Source organism: Terrapene carolina, unplaced genomic scaffold, assembly GCF_002925995.2.
Source record: "Terrapene carolina triunguis isolate 2854851 unplaced genomic scaffold, T_m_triunguis-2.0 Scaffold194, whole genome shotgun sequence".
Lineage (NCBI taxonomy): Eukaryota > Metazoa > Chordata > Testudines > Emydidae > Terrapene > Terrapene triunguis.
In genome coordinates this window covers 4,122,940-4,149,272 of record NW_020664545.1, presented here as the reverse complement: position 1 = coordinate 4,149,272, position 26,333 = coordinate 4,122,940, and the positions used below count along the sequence as shown (strand labels likewise).

Below are 26,333 nucleotides of genomic sequence, written 5' to 3'. Positions count from 1 at the left end.
AATTTCCAGGGTGAAATTTCCAGACTCGTCTCTATGTCGGAGAAAAATGAGATTTTAAAGTAAGCCAAACGTTGTGCTTCAAACCCTAGAATGTGTCTTTTTGAGCAATCGTTTTCTCCAGCGAGGGTCACTTCTTATTATTTCTTATTTGCATTGCAGTAGCGCATAAGGGGGCCGCTCAGTCAGGGATCCAGGCCCTGTGGTGCTAGGCGCTGTACAAACCAATAACATAGACAGTCTCTGCCCCAGAGAGCTCACACTATGCAAAGGGTTCATTGATGTCAATGGAAAGACTCCCCTTTACTTCAGTGGGCTTTCGATCAGGTTCTAGGTGATTCAATAGACAGTGGGACGAAGGGGGCGGGGCAGAGGGTGAGAGGACAAAGTGATGGGAGAGACCGGTGTGGTCGTGTAAGTTAGTAGACACAGAGTTTCTCTGATCCAAATCCCACTGAAGTCAGCAGAAAGACTCCTGCGGACCAGTAGCTGGCCCTTGGTTTGGGCCCTTACAAAGAAATGGGCAATTTGCAAAACCCAGCTCTGGAGCTTGGTTCAGATTGGAAGTACCCCCTAAAGTTCAGGCGAGTTTGAAGCTGGAATGTTGAAGCCCTCCTGTGGTCTCGGCCTTCTAGATCAGCTCTAGAAGTTGCCTGTAAGTAATTTGCATTGCAAATATCCATGTAACATAAAAGTCTGATGGAAGCCTAGGCAGGAAGTGCGAAGGTAAAACTAAAAACTTGCCCTTAAATACGTGTCGCCGACTCCCATGATTTTGTCATGAGTCTTGCAGTATTTGGTGCTTTTCCAAAAGTGCCTGCTCCTGGAGTCAGGTGATTAGGTGAGACTCTCAGCTTTCATTTAAACAAAACAAGCTTCTAGCCCTCATGGCTGCAGAGAAAAGCTTGCAAACATGAAACTTAAAGGCTCAGCACCCAGCAGACAAACGTAAGATCTTGGGGCCATCTTTTTGGTTAGTGTTTGCACAGCACCTAGCGCAGGGAGGTTCTGGTCCATGAATGGGGCTCCTGGATGCTACCGCAACAGAAGTAAATAAATAAATAGAATCAATGCACCAAACAACATCATCATTTTCCAAAAGAGGGGTTTTTTTTATTCTCATAATTGGTAAGCCAAAAACGCATGAGGCTGGAGGGCTGGGCTTGCAATTTGTGCATGTTTGGGGTTGGCAACCCTGTACCCTGCTGCGTCTAGCTGTTGCAGCTCCCATTGGTTAAGAACAATCCTCAGGGCCTGATTTCCTAAAGCACTGGCAAGCGGCTCTCAAAGGAGGTTGTGAATCCCCAGCACCACTGGGCACCAGGCCCTCCGTGCTTACAGAGCCCTGTACATCTACCTGGGGGACAGGACTTTGTTCAGATGGGGGAAGTGAGCAGACTAGAGCTTCAGTCTCTTGGGCCAAGGCTGCATATTCCAGGGCAGATCCAAAGAAGTGCTGAGCACTGCCAATTGCTTTCAGTAGGATTAGCAAGCGCTCTGGGTCTCTCAAGATGAGACCATTACAATCCAGGGCAGGGCTCGGGTCATCCTCGCTGAGACTCTTAGACAACTCTGCCATGGTTAGGGTTGTGTAATGAAATGAGACTCTCTGGGTGTGTCTACACTGCAGTAAAACGCCTGCAGCTGGCCCGGATCAGCTGACTTAAAGGGGCTTGGGTTGTGGGGGCTATAAAATTGCGGTGTAGACATTCGGGTTTATATTCCATGGTCCTTTGTGGTTGCAGAGGATTGTGGGATTTGGGTCATGGGAAGAAACAATGAGAGATTTTGGGCTGGGTCTACTATAACTGGATGCTACAAGGTAAATTCAGGACCAAATTTAGGAGCCTTCAGATTAGTGCTGGCTGGAAAACCGGACTTGGTTCCACGAACATGTCCAACCTTTGCCAGTTGGAAAACAGTCAGAAAAACCCACAATTTTTGAACAAAAAATTTCAAAAATACCCCCCCCCCCAAAAAAAAGTCAGTTTCTCAACATTTGCCATTTTAAAATGTTGAAAAAATATTTTTTTGCCAGAAATTCTTTTTTTTTTCCACCAAAAAATCCCCAAAATGTTTTTTTTTTTTTAAATCTAGATTTCCTTGTGAAAAAACTTCCAAGGGAAAATGTGACCAGCTCTATTGAAGACAATTTTCTGTCAGCGGACAGTGGAAGTCAGATTTTGCTGTCATCCCAGTGGCTTCTCTTGGGAATTAATTCTTCTTTGTTGTTTGATTAAAACAATGAGCAATCTCCAAGCGTTGTGCAGATCAATGACCAATTGAGAACCTCATGCCTGTAATCCCTGGGAATGCCCTGCCCTTGGGTAGTTACTGCTAGTGATCAAAATGAAAAAGGGAGGGAGGGCAACAAACCACAGATGTGGGTATTTTTGGTTTTAGGACCAACATTGTTTCAAACCGTTGCCTACAAGGGCTTTCTAGAGAAGGAACCTTTGTATTTTTAACCAGCTAGCTCGCTTGCCTTGTGAGTTTCCCATTCAATGCTTACCGGTCATTATTAAACAACCTAATATAAAAATGAAAAATCTGCAAATGCACAAAGGAAATTCTTTCTTGGAAGTGGAGGTGAGATTGGGCAGGTTTAAAACGTGCATTAATCTTAGCGATAGGTCCTGAGGGCTGTTCCAATAAATACACAGTTTAGGAATGTTTTAAAGCGCTTATATTTTTATCCTGATCTGTGCAACAAGCGTAACTGAGCCTGTGTGTGTAAATCCTTAATTAGGGACTCTTTTTAAAAGCTGATTCTTTTTTCTTCCTTGTGACCTGTTAAACCGTATCATGGCCACAAGCACAGAAGAGCTTTTAAATCTGTTTGCTTTACTCAGCTATCAGCTATGAGCTCAAGAGGCTCAAGAAATGCGCAAGAAGTAGAAAGGGGCAGGAACAACTGAGCTAGGATGGTGCACTGATTAGGGCACCTAACTTCAGCTTTAGGAGACCTGAATTTAATTCCCTGCTCTGCCACAGACTGCCTGTGTGACCTTGGGCAAATCACTTAACCGCTCCAGGCCTCAATTTCCCATATGTAAAATGGGGATATTAGCAAGGCCCCGCCTCCCAGGGGGTTGTGAGGGTAAATGCATTGGCAGGTTGTGAGGTGCTCTGATGTTACGGTTATGGGGACCATAGATACACCTTAGAATGGCAGCTGTAGAGAACTGGAAATGAAATAGCTCTGTGGGTTTTCACTTCAGATCCCTGCCCATCCACAAAGGCACCAGGCTATTTTAAGGCCTGATCCAACACCCTTTGGCATCGACACCTACTGACACCAGGGGCCCTTAGAGAACAACGCTCTGCACAGCTGCCGACAAAGTACCTTCGTGTCACTGGAGCAAAAGCTCGGCTATTTCTTTCCTTTTTTTTGCACTCGTAGCTCTTCAATATCCGGAGCCTGAGCCAGCAACCCTTCACACGCACAAGTAGCCTTTACTCACGTGACTAAACCCATTGATTTAAGGCCCAATCCTGGACTACTGAAATCAATGGAAAGTTCACCACTGGACTGGGGTTGGGTGTGATTCACCCGCCATGCACAGTGTCACTATAAGACATGCAGCCTTCAAGCCCCACTTAAGCCTTCAAAATAGGGTATCGCTATTGCACGGGTTTTGCACTGGCCGTGTGCATGGGGTGGGTCAGTTTCACCCCCACGTGAATGAGGGTTTGCCCGTTGTCTCCAGCAGCTCTTGATTTAGCAGGTGGCGACGTTCAGCGCTTTGCTGGGCCTAAATCCTGACATAGCATTCCACGGTTTGACCCCATTCCATTGCTGTGGTAGAACTTCCAGCCCATTGACTTCCCAGGGAGCAGGACAGGATCCCAGTCTCGAATAGAAACACTAACAAAGCTCTTAACTCACTCACCACAGCTCAGATGCGCTGCTAGACAGAGCTGTGCAAAGAGCTGGTTTTTCGGTTCACTGGCAGTTTGGCAAAATTGGAGGGGAAATCGTTTCAGGATGATCCGAAATGAATTTTTGTGACTTTTTCAGCAAGTCAGAAAGCAACAACAACAAAATAGTTTCAGGTCAACCGAAATGTTTTGTGTAGATTTTGAGCTTTTTAAAATGTTTTCTAAAAGTAAAACTGAAGGCAATTTTATTGACAAATCAACCCGTTCCCTTTGGAAAATATCAAAACAAAACATTTTGATTTCTTCAGAATTTTGTTTGTTTCCCGACCAAAACAATTCAGCAAATTCGACGCGAATTCGTGATGTATTTCGGTCGACCCAAATCTGCATTTTGGCCCCAAAAAAGTTTTGGTCGAAAACTTTTCCCCAGCTCTACTGTTCTATTCATGAAATACCCTGGAAGGGCGGAGGAAAAAACCCAGGTTGCCCGTAAAAACCAGAGGCAAAGAACAAGTGGAGTGTCTGTTAGCTCTTGGCTTTGTGTCGCCAGATATTAATACCGCAGACATGTGGATTTCATTAATGCTTTGTCTGAGAAAAATAGCACAGCAATCAGGATGAATGAGCTCCAAGGGAACTGAATTTAAATTTCATTTCTATAGACTTTGGGAGGTTGTTTTACTCTCTGGCAAATGATGTGAAGCTAATACTTGAACTTGAAAATCCATCTGCATTAAGTTCCAAGGGCTCTTCAAGGATCATAATAATAGACGAGGCTACAACTGACTGCAATGGAGATTCCATTCCATGAGTCAGTTACCCTTCTTGTCAAAGACAGGGGGCCGATTCTCAGTTACTCCATTCCTGCACTTGGAGGGTAGAGTTGGGAGATTATGGGGGCTTTAAGATACTTTTGTGTTCCCTCTATTCTTGCAACATCCAGCCCCTGGTGTAATTTAGAGCAGTCTCAGGGCTGCTGTAACTTATGTTGTTTCCCCAGGCCCCCTGTGGGAAGCAGACAACAGCTGTAGGGCTTTGCACTCCATACATACTCCAACACAGCCCCCATACCAGGAGCTGGGAGCAGGACTGATGCAGAGTCTTGACATCAATTGTGCACTGGCAAGGGGTATTCTCAGGGAGTTTTATGGATTACGAGAGGACTCAAGCATATGGAGGTGGGTTGTAGAGGCCCTGTAGCAGAAGTGGCAGTCAAGGAGTTAATTCCTCCCAAACACGTGTTCTGCCTTCTGCGGGGAGGGCGTGGGGGGGGGGGGTGCGGATGGAGAGGTTTGGCACCAACACGTCAGGGATGAGAGACAAGGGGAAAAGAGCCCAGACCATGTGCTGAGCACCTGCAGCTGTCAGTGATGTCCTTGGGAATTGTCACACGGGCTCAGCACCGTCTCAGTATTTGGCCCAACAAGCCAGGTCCAGGGCCCAGTCCTCCATCAGGCTGCCCCTCACACAGTTGTTCACCCCGACGCAAAGTGGATGTACAATACTCCCGGTCGTACCTGGGTCGTTCTTACTACAGCTGCTCGCTGGAGTGTGCAGCAGTCTCAGGTCTGCTGAGTTTAGTGGTGGGGGGGAATAGTTCTGTTCCTTTAAAAGAGGGATACACAGACTGAGACTCGGGAGCTGCAAGTGGCCTCTTAATGTGCCTCCTGCAGCTCTTTGCAGCACATGCTATTACAATGCTGGGTGATTTAATTACTAACCAAGCTAAGGTATTAACCAATCAGGATGCTTGTACTATGTTATTAACCAATTGTAGGTGATAAAATAATAATACTTAGTCATTTTGCTGTGAGAATTGAGAATATATATAATAGTATATAAACTAAATATTTTCCCTGCCATACTGTTTAAACATGAATATATAGTACGATAGACAATGAAACACGGAATTCACACTCCTGTGGCTCTTTTGGGTAACGTTGATCTCTGATTTGGCTCCTGAATCACTGAAGTCTGAGTATCACCACTTTGAAACAACAGCACAACTAAGATCTGTTGTGTTCTGTGTAAGTCCTTATACCGCACTCAACACTGCAGTATCTCAGCGCCTTCCGATAGTGTCCTTTGATTTCAGTAAAGCATTTGTAACACCGGCCTTTGTAAGAGTGGGTATTTATAGCCTGCTCCGGCTTTTGTTTTTATTTACCATTATGTATTTCTTTGTGTTGCGATAGCGCCGAGGAGCTCCCGGCACGGCCAAGGACGTCATTGCACTGCGGGCTGCACAGACACCGAACAAAAAGTCAGCCTCTGCCCCCAAAGAACTTACAATCCAACTCAAGGACGTTTTATTTATCTAGCAATGGAAGCTTTCGGCAGCCCACTCCGCCACTGCAAATCCGGGGCCCTGAGCGGCTTTGTCACCTCCTAACCTGCACATACCTAGAGAGAAATAGCAACGGGGGGTGGGGGGATTCGAATGTGGGTGCAGTTGAAATGTCCAGATTTCAATCAAATTAATTTTGTTCCTTCCCAAAAAAACCCTCTGTCTGTATTGTCAGTCCTTCGCCTCTCTCTCTTTATTTTTTTCTTTCACAACTTGAAACGTCAAGTACTGTATACAATCTGGGGTGATAGAAGACCCTTCTCCACATGCATTTGTCACTTAGTGCCACGCTGCCGCTGGTGCATTGAAACTGACCGAGCAGAACGCCTTCTGCAGACTGATTTGTAGCCAATAGTTTCTTCTAATCAAACAGTGAATCACAGCACTCAGCTTAAAGGGGGAGTGGGGGGAAATCCATAAAGCGGGGTGTCAAGGCCATTATCCGACAAACGAGCATAGACAAGTGATATTTATCAGGCGCAGGGGAGGAGGGCTTTGGAATATTGCACAAATCAGTTCCAAAGACAGACTGGATTGAACAAAAAACGGCCAACCAGCGAGTGAGGTAATAGTTTATTCCGGGGAAAAATTAATTGCTGAAGGATATTGCCGTGAGGAAGAAAAGATAGGCCCTGAGTCTGAAATCTGATCTACATGGGTCCTGGGTCTACCTGATATGACTTGCAGGATCAGGGCCTTAAATCTCATATGTTTGTTTGATTATTGGTGGGGAAAATGTGGATTTTTATCCAGCTTTCAGTGTCATATAAGTATAAATTTAAAATATCTACATCTCAGTGATGTAAGATGAGAAATTGCAGCTGGATTCTCGATCAGCGCTGAGTACAACATGCAAAATCCTGCTGTGTCTTAGTAGTGTCGGCGCCCCCAGGTGAGAAAAGGTGCAGCAGGGAACCTCTTAAATTACATCTGTGCAGGAACTGGGTGACTAGAGTGCTTTGCTTGCATGTTAGACTGGGAGGACCTAACAAAGGGGAGGGGGCCAGCCAGCCTGGAGGTGTGGCCATGCCTGCATGTTTGAGGCCTGATTTGCAGTTATTTTGGACCTGCTCGTGGGGCAGGGATGACTTTCAGCCATGTTTGTACTCGCTGTATTCTGAGGTTATGGAGGCCCTGGGAGTAAGTTAGAGCAGCCTCAAGGCTGCTCTAATTTACACTTTGTTTCCCTTGGCCCCTGGGAAATAGGGCAGCTGCAGGGCAGTACACTGGTCCAATCACAACCCCCAATCCAGTCCCTCAGCTAGGGGCTGGGAGCAGGGTGTGCATAGAGCCCGCAGCACACCAGCCAGGGGAGCCCTCTGCACTGGTAGGATGGCCCTGGAATGCCCTGGACCCGGGAGCATCTCACAATAGCCAGGCCAAAACTCGGCCCATAGTCTTTGGCTCCTCCTCCACAAACGATGATATTGGATAAAGTGTACACTCGCATTAGAAGCAAATCCAGTCTTTTTTCAACAAATTCCATCGTTACACACTTTCCAGTCATCTGTAAAACAAACACAATTATATCTCCATTCACAGTCAAGGTTGATTACGGTTATTTATTCAGAGCTTTAAGTAGAAGTAGAAGATGACTCTTTTCTGGAAGCTCAGAGACTGGGCCAGCGATACAGACTGACTGGGGTGTAGCTAATTTGTCTAAATCCTGCCGCTGCCACTGATAATGTTATTGAAAAACACAAAGGGTAAGAGGCTCTTGCGTGTAGACTGACACGCAAAACTGAGCATCTCTTAAACTCTGAGCTGATTATGTGTAAATGATTATCCTAAATGCGGGATTTGGGCTCTAAAGTAGCCATGCAGAACGTTCACCTTGAACGGCAGAGGGATGAGACACATCAAAGTCTGGTGTTGGATTCAAACTTTGCACGGATGGCGATAGGTTCAGGGTGCAAAGGTTCTGTTCCTAGCTCTGCCACTGAGTCGCTGTGCAACCATCTGTGCAATGGGAAGAATAAATACGGGGGGCAAAGAATCAGAACTGACACTTACTTGATTCCTCCCCAAGACAAGAAAATCAAAGAGTAATAAAATGTGTTCGATTACTCAGAGCGGGAATTAACCTGCTAAGAGGAATCCTGCATCACAGCTGAAATTGCAAGCTTGTGCCGTGGCCACACAAGCAGTAGGCTGATTTCACTGTCCAGTGGTTAGGAGATGTTGTGAACTAGATCTAAAAATTACTGGCAAGTGACTGACACTGCGGGGGATTTTAAACGTAATGATTCCTCTTTAGTAACTTCAAGTGGCTTAATTTTATACACTGGTACCTTTCCTGGACCATTTTGCTGATCCTCAGAAAACTGGGAAAGCATTTTGGGGGTCTAGTGGTTAGAGCAGGTGACTGGGAGTCAAGACCCCTGGGTGCTGTTCCTGGCCTTGGAGGGGAGCGGGAATCAGGACTCCTGGGTTCTATTCGCAGCTCTGCTACTGGCAATACTAGGTGTCCTTGGACAAGTCACCTCTGTTTTCCCTGTACAATGGGAAGAGCAGCACTTCTCTGCCTCATAAGGCTGCTGTGAGCCTGAATACACGTGTGCAAACACTATGGGTGACAGTGTTTGCTGCTCTTCCAGGAAGCCCTGACCAGAGCCCAGGAGCGGGAGACAGAGGCGGCTTAAAGATGCAGCCGAGCTTGTTACGCGGCGGCCACTGCCCTCACCCACCTTGGAAAAATAACCAGCATCAGTCCCAGAGACACAGCTTAATCCATGCTCTTCCCCCAGCCCTCATCGCTCTGGCACGTGCGTTCCTGAACCTGCTCTGCATGCTCACATTCACTGCCTGCCCCGGCGATTAGGGTGACATCCCAGCAAAGCACAACCACCCCAGGGAGCCCCCTTGGAGGGGCCCAGGCGAGACTAGCGGGAAGAGGACTTGTCTGCAAAGCTCCTTGCCTGGTAGCTCTTCCTGGTTAACGGATGGCGGGCGTGTAGGGTGACCAGACAGCAAGTGTGAAAAATCGGGACGGGGGGGGGGGGGGACTAGGCGCCTATATAAGAAAAAGCCCCAAATATCAGGACTGTCCCTATAAAATCGGGACATCTGGTCACCCTACGGGCGTGCCTTTCATGGCGCAGAAGCCACCTGACTCCTTGTCTCGGAATGACGAGACCCACTCCTGGCTGCTGTGTAAGCGGTGAAGGCACAAAAGAGGGGACGGGTGGGAAGGGCCACGGGCTAGTCCTCCCAGATAATCCTCTTGACGATTTAGTTATTATTTCTGTAGCGCACTGGGCCTGAAGAGCTTATAGCCTGCCCTGGTTTGCAAACTGATGCCAGCCCCTGGATGTTCGCTCTCACTGCAGTTTAATACACAGATTTTTGAACCAGTAGAACTAGGACAGGGAGGGAGGTTATTTTTTGTTATCAGTATAGTTTTACCCTCTGCGGGGGTGACCGGTCGCGTCTGCAAGAGGAGAGGAGCTGAATTGAAAAGTTCCTCCAAGGCTGGGGAAAGTGGTTGATCAAACTCTGCGGCGTGCGTAGCCTTCCTTGTGTCGGTCTTCGGGGCTGCTGGCCCAGGCGCTGCCCAGAGCCGGTGTCTTGTTGCGTAGGGCTGCGCAGTGTCGTGGGAAGCAGCCTGCGGCGAGTGGAGTGTGGCAGGCCGCGGCTGCCAGCAGGCCAGATTGCCGTGTGACTGTTAAATGCAAGCTCTCGCTGCTTTAATGCAAAGAAGAACACACGCATCATTAAAGGCAGCAACTGCTCAGTCCTAGGGTATGTTCACACTTCCAGCTGGAGGTGTGAATGGTGGCTCGGGATTGTACTCAGGGCAGCTAGCCCCTCCCAACACTCGCACCACCCACTATATTTTTAGCATGGTAGCTCCTAGTGCAGGTATGTCTCCTCCAGCTCAAAGTGGGGGTGTACCCAAATAACCGTCCTGGGCTCCAAGCACTAGCCGGGGAGTCAGGAGACCTGTGTTTAGTCCCAGCCATGGGCCTGGATGGCTGTGTGACTTGAGGTTGCTAATAAGAACGCTTTGTGCCTCAATTTCCCCATCTGTAAAATGGGGATGATCACACCCACCTATGGGCTGGGCTGTGGGATCTTGCATGCAGGGCATCATGTGCATTGAAAGCACCATGGTGGCATTAGCATCCTGGTGCCAAGGGGGAGTTCGTGGCCCTGGAGGCTTGTTCAGGGAGCACACATGTCGTACATTCTCGAGAGTCTCCCCTTGCGCTCCCCCACAAGGATGTAATCTCTTCTTCACCCTCCGCTTGCGGCTGGTTCACTTACTGGGACGTGGGGGGAGGGGATGCTTCTTTCGGTCTTAAAAGCTGCTTAAGGATTTAGACCGCCTCAGTATTCTGTTTTTAATTAAAATGGTTTTACCGAGGAAAGCCGGAAGCGATTCAGGGGGGAAATATAAGCCCCTCGCACGGCTGAGCGCGCTGATCCTGGCGCAATCAAAGGTCACAGTCTCTGCATCCCCCTCGGGTGGCACGACAGCAGCAGAACGAGCAGCAGCTCCCACGTGCTGCATGACAGTGCCCATCGCCCCCAGGGCTGCAGCTGTGAAAAGTCCACGGAGGTAGCGTGATGAGAGAGGCCCAGGTGGTGTCGTTGCAGTAGTGAGCGTACAGCCACCAGACCTCGCTCTACATAGCGCTTCTCATCCATACATCTCTGAGCGCTTGACAAAGGAGCTCAGTATCATACCCCCATTTAAGAGATGGGGAAGTTGAGGCACATAGAGGGAAGTGACGTGCCCAAGGTCACCCAGAAGCAGAGCCAGGAACAGAACCCAGATCTCCTGTGCCCCATTCCAGTGCTCTATCCGCTAGACATCACTGCTTCCCACATGTGCCCAAGGTGACTAGACGTGCCTTAAACCAAGGCACCGCGACTCCATAGGGAGGTGCATGACTCTGAGCCACAGAGCTCAGGTCTGCGCTGCGTGGGCATCCCCACAGTGCTGAGCAAAGTCCTGCCCCAGCGGGAGTATCACCCCCAGGGTGGGGTTGTCCAGTCTCCGCTTTGCCTGTCCCACAGTCCGGCTCCGGGATCTGGAAAAGGCAACCTCAGCACAGTTACAAGTGGCCCCCAAAAGGAGGCGTGTTAGAAGCAGAGGCTGGGTGTATGTGATGCGACGAGGCCCAGCAGCCTCTGAGCTGGAAAGCCGGCGTGAGCACCTTAGCCCTTGGACAAGGACCATCTTCCAGGCTAGCCAAGACCTGAATCTCAAACTTCAAAAGCAAGCAGCAAACCATCTTCCAGTCTCCTTTCTGCCTTCTTTATCCATCCCAAAGCATCGCTGAAAAGTGCACCAGCCCCCCCTTTGCAGGTTGTCTTTGAACAGGCGTGGCTTTTCTGTCCGGAGGACTGGTAACACGGTTGACCTCTCCTTCTTTCTGTAGGGGTGCCACTTCCGTGGTGTACAGCTGTGAAGAGAAAGGAACCCACACGCAGTACGCGGCCAAAATCCTGAAGAAGACGGTAAGTACCTGGGACGCCGTCCTCAGTGATTTCCGAAAGGTTCTGAGCAGGCGTTAGCAACACGTGGTAAGTAACGGGAGGGAAAAATCCTCGTGTAGACAAGGCAGTTTGTAGTCTCAACATGAGTTAGCAGGTTGAGGTCAACCCTAAATTCCCCCATAAGTGAAGAGGCCCCCACTGAGGTCTGGATTTAGGACTGCACGGTTACAAATTCCGCCTGGACTGCAAAGCATCTGCATTGATACAAGCAGATGTTTCTTTTCTTGGTACTTTTGGCTGCTACTAATTAATGCCAGGAAGAGGAAGAAATAAGCAGCCATGTGGCTGGGGGAAATGGGAGAATCCCCTGGAGATAGAGGGAGTGAAGGCATGCATGGCTGGGGAATTTTCTGGCCCTGGGGAAAAATGGACCGTATACAGGAAGGATGGGCTCCACCTAAACCAAAATGGAACCAGATTGCTGGCGCTTAAAATTAAAAAGGTCGTAGAGCAGTTTTTAAAAAAGGGCTGGGGGAAAGCTGACAGGTGCAGAGGAGCACGTGGTTCAGACATCTAATAGCTAATGTGATGCCAATTTTTAAAAAGGGCTCCAGAGGAGACCCCGGCAATTACAGGCCGGTAAACCTGACTTCAGTACCGGGCAAACTGGTTGAAACTATAGTAAAGAACAAAATTGTCAGACACATAGATGAACATAATTTGTTGGGGAATAGTCAACATGGTTTTTGTAAAGGGAAATCATGCCTCACCAATCTACTAGAATTCTTTGAGGGGGTCAAAAAGCATGTGGACAAGGGGGATCCCATGGATATAGTGTATTTAGATTTTCAGAAAGCCTTTGACAAGGTCCCTCACCAAAGGCTCTTAAGCAAAGTAAGCTGTCATGGGATAAGAGGGAAGATCCTCTCATGGATTGGTAACTGGTTAAAAGACAGGAAACAAAGAGTGGGAATAAATGGTCAGTTTTCAGAATGGAGAGGGGTAAATAGTGGTGTCCCCCCTGGGGTCTGTACTGGGCCCAGTCCTATTCAACATATTCATAAACGATCTGGAAAAAGGGGTAAACAGTGAGGTGGCAAAATTTGCAGATGATACAAAACTACTCAACATAGTTAAGTCCCAGGCAGACCGTGAAGAGCTTCAACAGGATCTCTCAAAACTGGGTGACTGGGCAACAAAATGGCAGATGAAATTCAATGTTGATAAATGCAAAGTAATGCACATTGGAAAACATAATCCCAACTATACATGTAAAATGATGGGGTCTAAATTAGCTGTTACCACTCAAGAAAGAGATCTTGGAGTCATTGTGGATAGTTCTCTGAAAACATCCACTCAATGTGCAGCGGCAGTCAAAAAAGCAAACAGAATGTTGGGAATCATTAAGAAAGGGATAGATAATAAGACAGAAAATATCATATTGCTTCTATATAAATCCATGGTATGCCCACACCTTGAATACTGCGTGCAGATGTGGTCGCCCCATCTCAAAAAAGATACATTGGACTTGGAAAAAGTTCAGAAAAGGGCAACAAAAATTATTAGGGGTATGGAACGGCTTCCATATGAGGGGAGATTAATAAAACTGGGACTTTTCAGCTTGGAAAAGAGACGACTAAAGGGGAATATGATAGAGGTCTATAAAATCATGACTGGTGTGGAGAAAGTAAATACGGAAGTGTTATTTAGTCCCTCTCATAACACAAGAACTAGGGGTCACCAAATGAAATTAACAGGCAGCAGGCTTAAAACAAACAAAAGGAAGTATTTCTTCACACGATGCACAGTCAACCTGTAGAACTCCTTGCCAGAGGACGTTGTGAAGGCCAAGACCATAATAGGGTTAAAAAAGGAACTAGATAAATTCATGGAGGATAGATCCATCAATGGCTATTAGCCAGGATGGGCAGGGAAGGTGTCCCTAGCCTCTGTTTGCCAGAAGCTGGGAATGGGCGACAGGGGATGGATCACTTGATGATTCCCTATTCTGTTCATTCCCTCTGGGGCACCTGGCACTGGCCACTGTCGGAAGACAGGATACTGGGCTAGATGGACCTTTGGTCTGACCCAGTACAGCCGTTCTTATGACCATGGCCGGGGAATTCCTGGTTGCTGGAATGACCCCTTGTGAGCTGTCAGGAATAACTCAGAGCAGACTTGGATGTTAAGGGACTAGCCCAGCCCTCACCACCCGCAGGATTTGGGGAACCAAACAGATGGCTGAAAACAACCTTTGCCAAACCCCCTTTGCTGCCCGACATGTTTATCGTCTGCAGGTGAAGCTCAAACCTTGACTCTCGATTACAGTTCCTCTCTCTGTACAAAGGGTCATGACCAGCTAACTGAAGGCGGGTGGAAGCCCTGCTCTCTTCAACTCTCTAGTCTGTCTCCCACACAGCTGTGCAGCTCTCTGTTCTGCTCTTGGGGGTTCCCCTCACATAAGTATTTAGAAGACGTGCTTGAGTGGAAGTGGGAGAATTTACATGCGGTTAATACAATCCGGCTCAGAATTCATTCCAACCTGGTTTTAAACAGCAGCAGAGGCCTCTGCATTTATGTGTTGCTCAAGCCCGACGTCCAGAAGAGTTCGAAAATGTAAAGATTTGCGTCATGGGTCTTATTTTATTGTATTGATTTTTAGATTGACAAAAAGATTGTACGGACGGAAATCGGCGTCTTACTGAGGCTTTCGCACCCCCACATTGTGAGTACAAACCGTGCGGCTGCTTTGTGACTTAAATCCACTCGTGTGCTCCCCAGACGGGAGTCCGCTATGAATCTGTCCTGAAGTAAATAGCCATAACATTTTGAGGGAGGCCAGCACAAGCCAGCGGCAGAAGGAAGGATGGAAGCAGTGGATATGCGTAGCCCTCTACCTCCTGAACCTCCTGGTATTGCACCCTAACCCATGCTGGGATTCCCAGAACCCCATGGCCCCTCATCAGGGGCGCCGGGGTCCAGTTGTTGCCCAGAGAGAAACGGAAACACACAAACACACCTTGTTATGGGGGGGAGGAAAGTATCTTCCCAAAGGAATGCAGTTTTGATTTGTTGGTTGTTATGCTGTAGATTTCTCTAGCGCATTTCACCCAGGTGATGGGCACGGGTCTCAAACCCTAAGATAACAGATGGGATCCCCAACTGTTTCCCCTAAGCTCTCTCCATGTGGCAGTACTGAAATGCAGCCACCTCTGGGGCAAAGGGCAATGCCCGGCGCACAGTGGGCAGCAAAACAGGGAATCTTTGGCCAAAGATGCTGGAGCAAACCCCTCTCTCTTGTAGCGGTCCCTTATGGCCTGTATCTACCCCAGGGGTCGGCAACCTTTCCGAAGTGGTGTGCGTGTGCCGAGTCTTCATTTATTCACTCTAATATAAGGTTTCGCGTGCCAGTCATACATTTTAATGTTTTTAGAAGGTCTCTTTCTATAAGTCTATAATATATAACTAAACTATTGTTGTATGTAAAGTAAACAAGGTTTTAAAAATGTTTAAGAAGCTTAATTTAAAATTAAATTAAAATGCAGATTCCCCTGGACCGGTGGCCAGGACCCGGGCAGTGTGAGTGCCACTGAAAATCAGCTCGCGTGCCGAAGGCGGCACGCGTGCCATAGGTTGCCTACCCCTGATCTACCCTGACCTCCTGCATAACCCGAGCCATTGTGTTTCACCCAGTGACTCCTGCCACCCGCCCATTAACTTACGACTGAGCGAGAGCATCTGTTGAGTCCCAGCCAGTCTTGATAGAGGATGGGATTTTCAGAAGCACCTAAGGGAGCTGGATGTCTAGCCCCCGTCCGAAAGTCAGCAGGAATTCAACTAAGTGCCTAACTCCCATGAGCGCCTTTCAAGGCGGCAGATGATGGGGGAAGCTGCTCCGACGGCGAATCGCCTTCACGCTTAAAAATTTGCACCTTGTTTCCAGTTGACATTTTTCTCCCGGCCACTCTCACCCCCTGGGCCTTGTTCTTCCTTTGCCTGCCAGGTTCGAGCCCTCTGCCCTCAGGTCCCATCTCTGCACAGGGGAACTGGCAGACCGAGATCAAGCCGCCTCTCGACTTTTGATAAACTACGGGCAGGTCTAGAGTACAGTACAGAATTACTTTGGTATAACTACGTCGTTCGGGGTGTGAAAATCCACCGACCTAACCCCCAGTGTAGGCGGCACTATGTCATAGCTCTTGGGAAGATGAATTAACTACAGCTGTACAGCGACGTGTCTACACCTAAAACGCTACACCTTCTCCTGTTGGCACAGGTAATCCACCTCCCCGAGAGGCAGTAGCGAGGTCGACGGGAGGCCTAGCGCTGTCTACACCAGGGGTCAGGTCGGTATAACTGTCTCATTCAGGGGTGTGGATATTTCACGCCTCTGAGTGATGCAGTTAAACTGGTCGAATTTCCTAGTGTAGACCAGGCCTTAATAAGCGGAGCTCCTAAGTCTCTCCCTGTGAGGTGTGTTCCCCAGACTTCTCTGTGCCATCATTCCTCTCTGCACAAAGCAGACACGCGCTGCAGCTTGGCAGCCTTCCTCGCCTGCCTGGGAAACCGTCAGCCAGGCTCAAATCAGCCCTTAGCCTTTTCCTCCAGGCCCAGCCACCAAACTCTCCAAAGGAAAACAAAACTTCCAGCTGGGGCTGTCTGCCCAGCCATAATCCCCAGAGCTTTCAACCTGCTGCCTCCCTTCTCCAAGGACTCCTGTGAGAGACAGTCCCTTTCGGTGGTCCCACTCCACTTCCTGCCGATCTTGATCTATCCCCTGCTCAGCTGCATCTGATTAGTGACCAGGACAGCTGGCCCCAGGCCTCTGGCCCTTACGGGGCAGGCAAGAGTCCTGCACGGGACTGTTTTCTTAATCCCGCCCCACAATACCCATTCCCACCCTCTCCCACATTGTTTGTTGAATTTTTATCCCATTCCCGCGATTATGGCACCAGGTCTGCAGGACCCACAGGATCCCAGTCCCGCTGTAGGGCAGGCCACCCTGTTCCTCGTGGTTTATTTTTATTTTAAAGGTCTCATTCAAAACACCCACCAGCAGCACCGTGCATGGAACTCACTTTACCCACTGCCTCGGGAAGGACAGGATGTGAATTAGCCCTGCTGGAGTTTGCCACTGTCTGAGTTTCCAGGGGTCTTTCAGGTGTTCCAGCTCTGACATTCAGGCCACTAGACTCCCCCCTCTAAGAGTTTCCATTCGGTAAGCGATTTCTATCGAGGAGATCAATTGAATGCCAAAGAAAAGTGCCTGTTTGTAACGAATCCTGCAAAGGAAGATAAAGTCGAGAACGCCAGGCCATCTCTTGCCAACAGCTGAGCTCTCAGCCGCTCGCCAGCATGAGCAGAGCGGCGTTGATATAATGCAGCGCTCAGAGGATAATGACAGTTGAACTGGAACAATTTGTAACGCGCAGGAACAGATATAATTACAGAAGGAGTCGGCCTAGATGGGACCTTCTTGTCAGGTTCCATGTAACTGACGCGACACGCTGCTCTGTCTACTAGTCCCAGACATTCAAGCTGTTAATTCTACCGGGGTTAGCACCAGCGCTTCCCATTGAGCTGCAGGGGCTGTGCGCTGGGCAGGATTGGACCCCTTTCCCGGCCTTTCTATCTCCAGAGGTTTATTCCTGGCTGTTTACTTCCCCAGCTGACATGGAATTACCAGGAGACCAGATGGCTGCGTTCTACCTTCCTGCCCCCTGTGCATGCTGTGCTGTAATGTAATTCCTGGAAGAAAAGCGCCCATTTGTAAACGGATGGTTTTTTCACAGGTCCGCAGAACGCCAGGCAATCTGAATTTTATTTTCATTGTTGCAGGGTAACCCCCATTTCCCAGAAAGGCTGCTTTTGGCCACTTCCCCGGGTGAAGGAGCTTTCAACAATCCCCGCCCTCCTCGTGGGGATGAGATTGAGAATGGAAGTCTTGCCCGCTTGTAATCGTTAAAGATCCTCCTGGCAAAAGCAAAGCCAACAGGACAGGGAATCGCTGGAAATCAGGCAGCTGGGGGAAAATCCACCCCCAGTGTAACTCCACTCACTCCAGGGATGGATTTTGTCCTTTGTCTAGGGTGATCAGACAGCATGTGTGAAAAATAGGGACAGGGGGTGGGGGGTTAATAGGCACCTATAGAAGAAAATGCCCCAAATATTGGAACTGTCCCTTTAAAATAGGGACATCTGGTCACCCTACCTTTGTCTATCCTCCCCCCACCTCCACCCCCAACACACACACACATTTGTGTGACATTTCCTAGTGCTGTAAATGTCCCAAGCAAAGGAACTTGCTGTACTTACCCACAGAGGCTATTTCACATTCTTAGCTCCCTGCCAGGAAATCGTCACTGAAAAGATCTGGACACCCGTTGTTAGAGGGCTGGAGCAGGCTGCCTGGTCTGAGACAGCTATATTCATATTTGTATTTGTTCTTTGATGGTCTCCATTAGCGACCCCTGGTGCAGGAAAGCATCCCCTTTTGGAACAGCCGGTAAGCAGTTGAACTGGAGCAATTTGTAACACCCAGAAGCAGATATCATTACAGAAGGCGACCGCCTCGATGGGATCTTCTTGTCAGGCCACGTGGAACATGCGACACACAGCTCTGTCTGTTCTGCCCGGGCACGCAAGCTCTTGATCCTGCCAGGGGCTGAGCTCCATCCCATGCTAAAAGATCTGCTTCAGGAATTATATGGGGGAAATTCTATGGCTTGTGTTACACAGGAGGTCAGACTAGGTGATCACAGTGGTCCCGTCTGGCCTTAGAATCTATGATTCCGTAGACTTAAGTTCTGTCTCGAATAGGCACATACTTAAGCGTGTGCTTAAGAGAGATCCTGAATTGGGGCCAAAAGGCTGTGTATGGCCTTATCTGTTAATGCCCCTGGTAAGCTTTGAGGGTCTGATTCTTTGCCACCTGCTTTCTAGACTGATTTCAGCATTCAGTTCTCCTCTTTTGATGCGTGTGAATGACTGGCAAGCTGTATTTCGTTAAGGGGGGACGTTTTTCAAGAGCACCTAAGGCTGTCTGTGACACCTTAGCTATCCCAGTACAACCCTGTAGTGTAGATGTAGCCTACAGGTTTTCCTCACTGTAGGAATTCCACCACCTCCGCCTCCTTGAGCATTCTTCCGTTGACTTAGCCATGTGCACATCAGGGATTATGTCGGCACAGCTACCGCCCTGAGGGATGTGGATTTTTCACACTCCTGGCCACCACAACTATTACCATCTAAGTGTTAAGTGTAGACCAGGCCTATTTCCCACAGTGACACTTCAGCTCCTAAATCACTTAGGTTTCGATCCTGCTCCCATAAAAATCAATGGTGAAACTCCCATTGACTTCAATGGAACAAGATCAAGCCACTTTTGAATATGTTACCCTACGTCTTTTTAAAAGATATGATAGAGACCCAGACCAGATTCTCAGTTGGCGTAAATCAGCCCAGTGGAGCAACATCAGCTTATACCAGATGAGGTCCCACATTTGCTGTAGATGCACCACATGGTCTCTGAAGTCTTGTTTGTGCAGAGTCTGGGGGAGAGGCAAAGGAGAGATTGCCTCCGGTGTGTTATAAAGCGGGTAGAAAACTTAATTTGCCCACCCCAGAACTAGGCGCAGCTACAGGCCAGCTCCATTGACATAACCAATTGGACAGCTTTAGTATTTAAATCAGTTCTGCTCACTCCCTAGTTCAAATGATTTTTTTTAAAATGATGCTTCATTTCATTATTTACACTGGTGACATCTGTACGCTTCTTGCTGTCATTCCGTACCCACCTCAAGAGCAGACGATAATAGGATTGTAAACTTTTGAAGTTAATAGGAAAATTATAGCACTTCTGTGTAGTATTATAATACAGTAAGCTGCCACGATGTCTCATACGTAGGTAATGATTAAAGCCCCATGAAATTCACAGTGTCACAAAAGTCTTAAGCACTCTGAAATTTTCTTCTTTCCATTTAAAAAAAAATGCACGTGATGCATTTTTATGAGCCCTGTTAATTCCACATTTGCTGCATTGGCACAAAAGGCCAATGCAGGCAGTCTCATTTAGTATCATTTATTTTTTTTAAATCTTCAGGAAATATTATTTCTTTTCTGCTTTCCTCATGACAAAACAGCCTGTGCATCACAGGCGACCTTTTCAAAGGTGCCTAACTGACTTAGGTGCCCAACGTCACATTTTCAAAAATAACAGAGCTGGTCTCTTATTCCTGATAAACAATGTATACAATCGCTACCTAAACATGAGAGGTTCCTAAAACATCAGGCTGTAGCAAAAGAAGTTTGCTGTGTATAAGCACATGGGACCCAATCATGTATCTTCGGCACACATTCCAGGGCCGCCCAGAGGATTCAGGGGGCCTGGGGTCTTCGGCGGTGGGGGGCCCCCGCCGCCGAAGACCCGGCACTTCGGCAGCGGGTCCCGGGGCGGAAGGACCCCCCACCGCTGAATTGCCACCGAAGACCCGGAGCGGAAGAAGCTCCGGGGGCCCGGGCCCCGCGAGAGTTTTCTGGGGCCCCCAGAGCGAGTGAAGGACCCCGCTCCAGGGGTCCCGAAAAACTCTCGTGGGGGCCCCTGCGAGGCCCGGGGCCTGGGGCAAATTGCCCCACTTGCCCCCCCCTCTGGGCGGCCCTGACACATTCATTTAATTTTCCCTTCCTGTCCTTTTTGTCCTTTCATGATCTAAGGATACTGCAAATAACATACTGGAATAATGGTACAGTTTGTTCCAGGAAAGGGCAGATAACTCAACTGCAGTTGGCGATTCCAGCATAAATGCCCTGTGGCCAATTCTGGCAATTTTAATGTGGGTCTCATGATATTTGGTGTTTTTTCCTTAAAGCCTCAGCTCCTGGAGTCATGGGATTATGTAAAACCCTTGGCTTACATTCTTTTTATTTTTTTAAGCCAGTTTCTAGTGCTCACAGTTGCATAGGAAAACTTGAAAATGTGACATCAAAAGGCTCAAAGATCAGAAGGCAAATAAAAAAACCAAAAAAATTATATAAAAATCTCGTGATTTTTTAAGATGATCTCGTTATTTTTTCAAGCCTAGACACTTGGGATTAGCAGGACTGTAAATGCAAGCACCCTTATTCTCAGTAACACTAAGGTCCCTTTACACGGCTGTGGCATCAGAAAGCAACCTTAGAGTGGATGAAACAGTCCCCGGAGTATCCCCCTGTGCAGGGGCCATGCCCAGCCACTGCAGAGCTGGCATAAAGGAGCTCCTCCAACCTTGCTCCCATTCTCTGACCTAGGCAGTGAATCAGGGATGTGACCAGAATGCAATGCTCCATAGCTATGTTTGCTTCCCATGGTGGGAACCAGAGCGTAAGTTAGAATAGCCTCAAGGCTGCTGTAACTGACCCCAGCAACCAGGCAAGCCTCTGAACAGGGAGTTTGCATCTCCTCCTCTCTTTGATCCAAGTGCAGGAATGGAGTAACTGAAGCCAAGTCCACCCTAGAGGTGCTATCGTGGTATAGCCCACTGTAGTGTAGACGTCGCCGACAGCACTGTGAGGGGGTTTCCTGTCACTGTAGAAACTCCACTTTCCTGAGCGACGGTAACTAGGGCAATGGAAATGTTCTTCCATCAACCTAGCTGCATCTACCTGGGGGCTAGATCAGCACAGCTCCAGAGCCGAGGGGTGTGGATTTTGCACACTTCTGAGCCTACATTGGAAGCATAGACCAGGCATGAGAATCGGGCCCAAGAGCTTCAAGCTGAAATCCTGGCCCTGCTGAAGTCAATGGCAAAGCTCCCATTAACTTCAGTGGGCCGGGATTTCACCCTTAGGGGTAAAACACTCCAATTAGCAGAACCAGCGGTTGAGTGAAAGAGCCAAGGACAATAGGCTTTGCAAAGCCACAGGAATGTGTACAGCAGAGGTTGCTCAGTCATCCTGGCAGGGATGGAGGGGCTGCTAATTTAAAAAGCTTTCATAGGCTACAGTACATTCCACTTACAATAATGAGCATCAGGATCTGGAGCGAATAAATGCAGGGCGTGCGGGTCTGTTTCCCTGCTCTAATTTGCAGTTGTTGTTTTTTTTTAAATGCCCGATTAAGTGAGCAAACCTGTTTTGAACAGTTAAAATGCCATGTTCAAGTAAAAAAAAAAATTAGGCATATTTGCTGACGGCAGCCCTGTTACGCTGATGCTGAACTTGTTACATCTACGCAATCTGTTCTGCATTTATTTATTCCTCTCACCACAACGAGCCTCCCCGGCATGCATCTCATGAACGAATTAACCTGTTCTAGGAATAAATTGACTTACAGCGAGTACAGGGCTGGCGGAAAGTTCCCACTGCGCCTGGCTTGTAATTGACATGGTTGGAAGAATGGCCCCATTCTCTCAAGGGAGCAGGGCTGTGAGTGAACTGTTCCTGTTCTTTTCAGATCAAACTGAAGGAGATCTTCGAAACGCCCTCCGAGATTGTGCTCATACTTGAACTAGTGACGGGAGGAGAGCTCTTTGACAGGTACTCAGCTAGACCTTCATTGAACCTGCAAATTCTTAATAAAAGGAGACACGTCTAGCCCCACCAAAAACGTGGAGGATGGAAGGGAGATCTGAGTGGCTCAGGGGCTAAATTACCAGCTTTCCATCTCCAGGCTCATAGATCCATCAATTCAGGAAACCAGGTGATTTGCAAGTGGCCAACGAGGGACACAAAAAGACCTGATTCTCGAATGCCCTACATTTACCTCTGGGAAAAGCCAGCATCAGATGAATGACAGCTGTTAAAGAGCTGGGCTTTAATATTAAGAGGTCACTGTGATAAAGTCTATATGGAATAGTTAACTTATAACTGGTGTGGGCTGGGCTATCTTTTGGGGATGGGGGAAAAAGCTGTTTTCTTTGGGCCTCGTTTGAGTTTCCACTAGGGAAGTGGAGTAAGCTCACGCGATGGGCTGGAACTGAACCTTTTTCGAGGGTCTGAAATCAGCCCTTTGTTTTTCCCTTCCTGTTTCCAGGCGTGAACTGGCCAAGTGCAGAAATAAGGATGACAGTTTATAGAGGAAGAGCCTCGTAGTGCGAAAGGGTCTCAAACTTGGTGTGAATTGATTCCAGGGCAGGCTGTGAGCCACCCTGGGATCGGGATGTGCCATTGCTACGCAGGCTTCTTTGTGACCTCTTTGCTGTCTTCACCTTACAGGATTGTAGAGAGAGGATTCTACAGCGAAAGAGACGCAGCCCATGTGGTCAAGCAGATCCTAGAAGCTGTATCTGTAAGTTTGCCCCCGTTTCTTTATCTGTCTACAGTATTTTGGCCTCTCTGCCTCTGTCAGACCCTGGGGGTCATGGACAGCTGTCAAGGGATCGCAACCATTAGAGCCGGGAAAATAACTGATAAAGTTGGGAGGGGGGAAATTGTGTCAAACACAATGTTTTGTTTCTTTTTTTAAACTTTAAAAAAAATAACATTGAGGTAAAATTCACAACGCAAAGTGGTTTTGAATGGAAATGTTTCATTTTTTTCCCCCCGACTGAAATAATTCCGGGGGATCTGACATGAATTCACACCAGGTTTCACTTGACCTGAAGCTGCGTTTCTTGGCCAAAAAAAAAGTTTCAGCCAAAAAAATGTCCCCCAGTTCTAATGATCACCAGGCCCCAAGAATAATAGATGGGAGGGAGGTCCTCGCTTAACAGGAGGAGGTTCCTCAGTATGGCAAAGATTAAGAACCAGTAGTTTGCTGGTTAGATCAAGAGATAAGCCGCCTGTCTCTAGCACTGTGAGACCTTGGGCACCTCTGTACCTCAGTTTACCGAAGGGCTAATAACTCACCTACCTCTGTGAGGCTTCATTAATGTCTCTCAAGCTCTCTGAGATCCAAGAGCAAAATATTATATGTTGCTTTTCTGATTCTGTTTATCTTTCTCCCTTTCTCTATACCTGGTTCCCTAAAAAGAGGACAGGATGACAGGGGGGGGCACCTGCTTTATACTGGATCATGGGTTGTTCAGAGAGGACAGGGGGCTTTGTGGTTAAAGCGTCATGGTAGGACTCAGAAGTTTACGTTCAATTCTTGGCTCTGCCACAGTTTCCTTGTGTGACCTTGGCCAATTCACTTAGCTGTGCCTTGGTTCCTTTAGCTGTAAACTGGAGATGATGATACTTCTGTTCTCCCACCCTTTGCCTGGTCTATTTAGGTTAAACTCTTTCAAGCAAGGACTGTCTCTCACTCTGTGTCTGTACGGCACAACGGGGCCTATAGGCGCTAAGGTAATGTAAATGAAATATTATGCATATTTAAGGCATATTTGCTTAGAAGACGCCGGTCTCATAAACCTGCTGCCAAATGGCATAAGAAAGGAGTGGGTCTCTGAGTACCCGAGAGAACAGCTGCAGCTTGGCTTTTGTCCTGTTAACTGGTGGCCCCTTCCCGGCCTTTTAAGGTCACCCGTCTCGGGGATCAGCAGTCTGCAAAATGAAGAGCACAGCAGCAGTGCTGCAGATTCAAGCACAATTACAAGGGAGGCCTGTACCCTGTGTTTGTGGAGGAAAGAGAAAGCTGGATACCTCCCCATTGTAGTGGAGGGAAATGCCATGTCCTCGGAGCACAGCCCGGCTAGGACCCCTGCATATGAAACAGAGGGGCTCCCTTCCTTATCCTGCCTCCGTGACTTCCCTAGTGGGGAAGCTTATACATCAAAGCAAGATCTTTCCGACTGCCAACACTACGAGCCTAACCTGGCATCTAAACATAAAGCTACGTGCTCTCGGCCTCAGGCGTTGTCTCCTTCCATCGTCAATGATCAACGTTCCGGAATCGGAATTTAGCTGGCCGCTGGGCTGCCGGTGCACAAGGCAAGCGAGAACGGAGCTCGCTCTCCCACCATCCGCTACTGGATATTGGATCCTCTACCCCAGTCCCTCCTCCATGTGCATTAGTGCACAGTTAACTAGATGCATTATAGGCTCACGCTCACCTGCAGGGACTGGCCACTGCTAGAGGCAGCTACTGAATGGGATGGCTCGGATCCAGGATTAAAACAGATATGTGCAGGGCCAAGGCGTCATTGTTACAGGGTCTCTTTAATGGGACTGTTTCTGTGCTGACCACTGGGGCAAAGGGGGAGCCCATCAAAATGGCTTTGTGGGGGTGGGGTGGCCCTAGATATGCTCAAACTGTCCCAGGGGCTGGTTATTAAATCAGTGAGTGGGGACTTAGGCTTCGGGGCAAGCCTGTCATGACCGGGCGTGTTTCTAGCAAGCGCTGTCAGTCTTCACAAACAAGTTTACAACAGCCGCAAAATCTGCCAAACTGTGTTTTTGTGCAACTGAAGAATCCCCGCCACTCACAAAGGAACCCACGATGCCTTGTTCGGAGGAGCTGCCTCTTCAGATCTGTGCTCTGGAGAGGATCAAAGAGACAGAGAGAAAATACCTTGGATTTGTATCAGGAAGGTCACTGTTTCTCTACATGAAAGGTTAGCTGAAGAGAGTCTCTATGGCAACAGAGGGTTTAAAAAGGGAAGCTCATAACAGAAAATCTCCCGTGTGGAAATTGCACCTCCGTCCACGTAGGCAGGGAGAGAGCAACAATGGACCCAGGAGTAAGGCATCCAGCAAAGGGGGTTTTAAAGGAAATAATTGGGATTTGGGGATCTCTAGGCGCGCCGCATCACACAGCAAACCGGGGCAACATGCTGCACATCCCCAGATGTGCTCTTCCCTGCCCTTTCGTAAAGAAAGCTGATTAGCAGGTCAGGGTTAAGGGGGGAGCAGGTTACCGTAGAGGGGCGGTGATTTCTGTAAGCGAGCTGTGCTTGGAGGAGGAGCGTTCGATTCCTATAGTTGATCAGTACAATAGAATACAACAGCTGATCAATATGAGCCGAAGGGAACATTTTTCTCTCCCCTGCTGCCGCTGTGGCAACAGCCATTTACGTCGTTCCGGACACAGCCAAGGTGCCATTATTTATACTATAGAAGCAGCAGGTGCTTGGTTGTGTGCTTGGTGCTGCCCGTAGTGGGCGACAAAGCTGACAATCCAAACAGGAAGAGAGACCAAGGGGAAGGAAGGGAAACAACTTGCTCATAGTCACATGCTAGGTCAATGGAAGAGCTGGGGATGGAATTCGGGTCTCTTGGTATTCGGGGTAGGTTCCCAGCTATTGGGCCCTACCAACTACTCACTGATAGTGTGTTTTGCGTTCTGCCTCCTCTGCTCTCATTCCTCCATATCCTCTTTTCTCCTTGCTCCCTTTGGCTCCTTTTCCCACTCTCGTACATCCACTTTCCTGAAAGCCACCCGCTAGTTCTCAAAGACCCTCCCTCAGCTCCTTCCAGTCACTTATAACTGTTCGATACGTGCCAGGCACAATATCGACTTCAGCAACGACAGGGTGACCTATCTCTGTGTCTGTTGCATATGGATTAACACCAGGTGGCTGGTGTGTTCCTGTTGACTAGGAGTGCTTGGGTGCAGACAAAGCATGATCCAATGTTGAAAGAGAGTTCTAATCTTCAGCTGTCTTTGTCTGCTGAGAACTCTGTCTAGAACTGAACAGAGACTGGGGCCTGATTTTCGTCCACACCAAGGCCCCTTTACACTGCCAGAGCCATGTAAAAGAGAGTAAGGCCCTATGTGATTGGATAGTTCTGTCTATGAACTCTCGTA

The 26,333-nt window shown here is 48.3% G+C and overlaps 1 protein-coding gene across 1 annotated transcript in view; it reads left to right on the top strand.

Annotated features, from left to right (window-relative positions):
* LOC112113790 (calcium/calmodulin-dependent protein kinase type IV-like) overlaps positions 1 to 26,333 on the top strand; it is a 42,151-nt gene that overhangs the window by 1,929 nt on the left and 13,889 nt on the right. The window contains exons 2-5 of the mRNA XM_024210197.1: positions 11,614 to 11,692; positions 14,334 to 14,396; positions 22,101 to 22,183; positions 22,862 to 22,934. Of these exons, the coding sequence (XP_024065965.1) occupies positions 11,614 to 11,692; positions 14,334 to 14,396; positions 22,101 to 22,183; positions 22,862 to 22,934 (298 nt within the window). The remainder of the gene's footprint in view (positions 1 to 11,613; positions 11,693 to 14,333; positions 14,397 to 22,100; positions 22,184 to 22,861; positions 22,935 to 26,333) is intronic.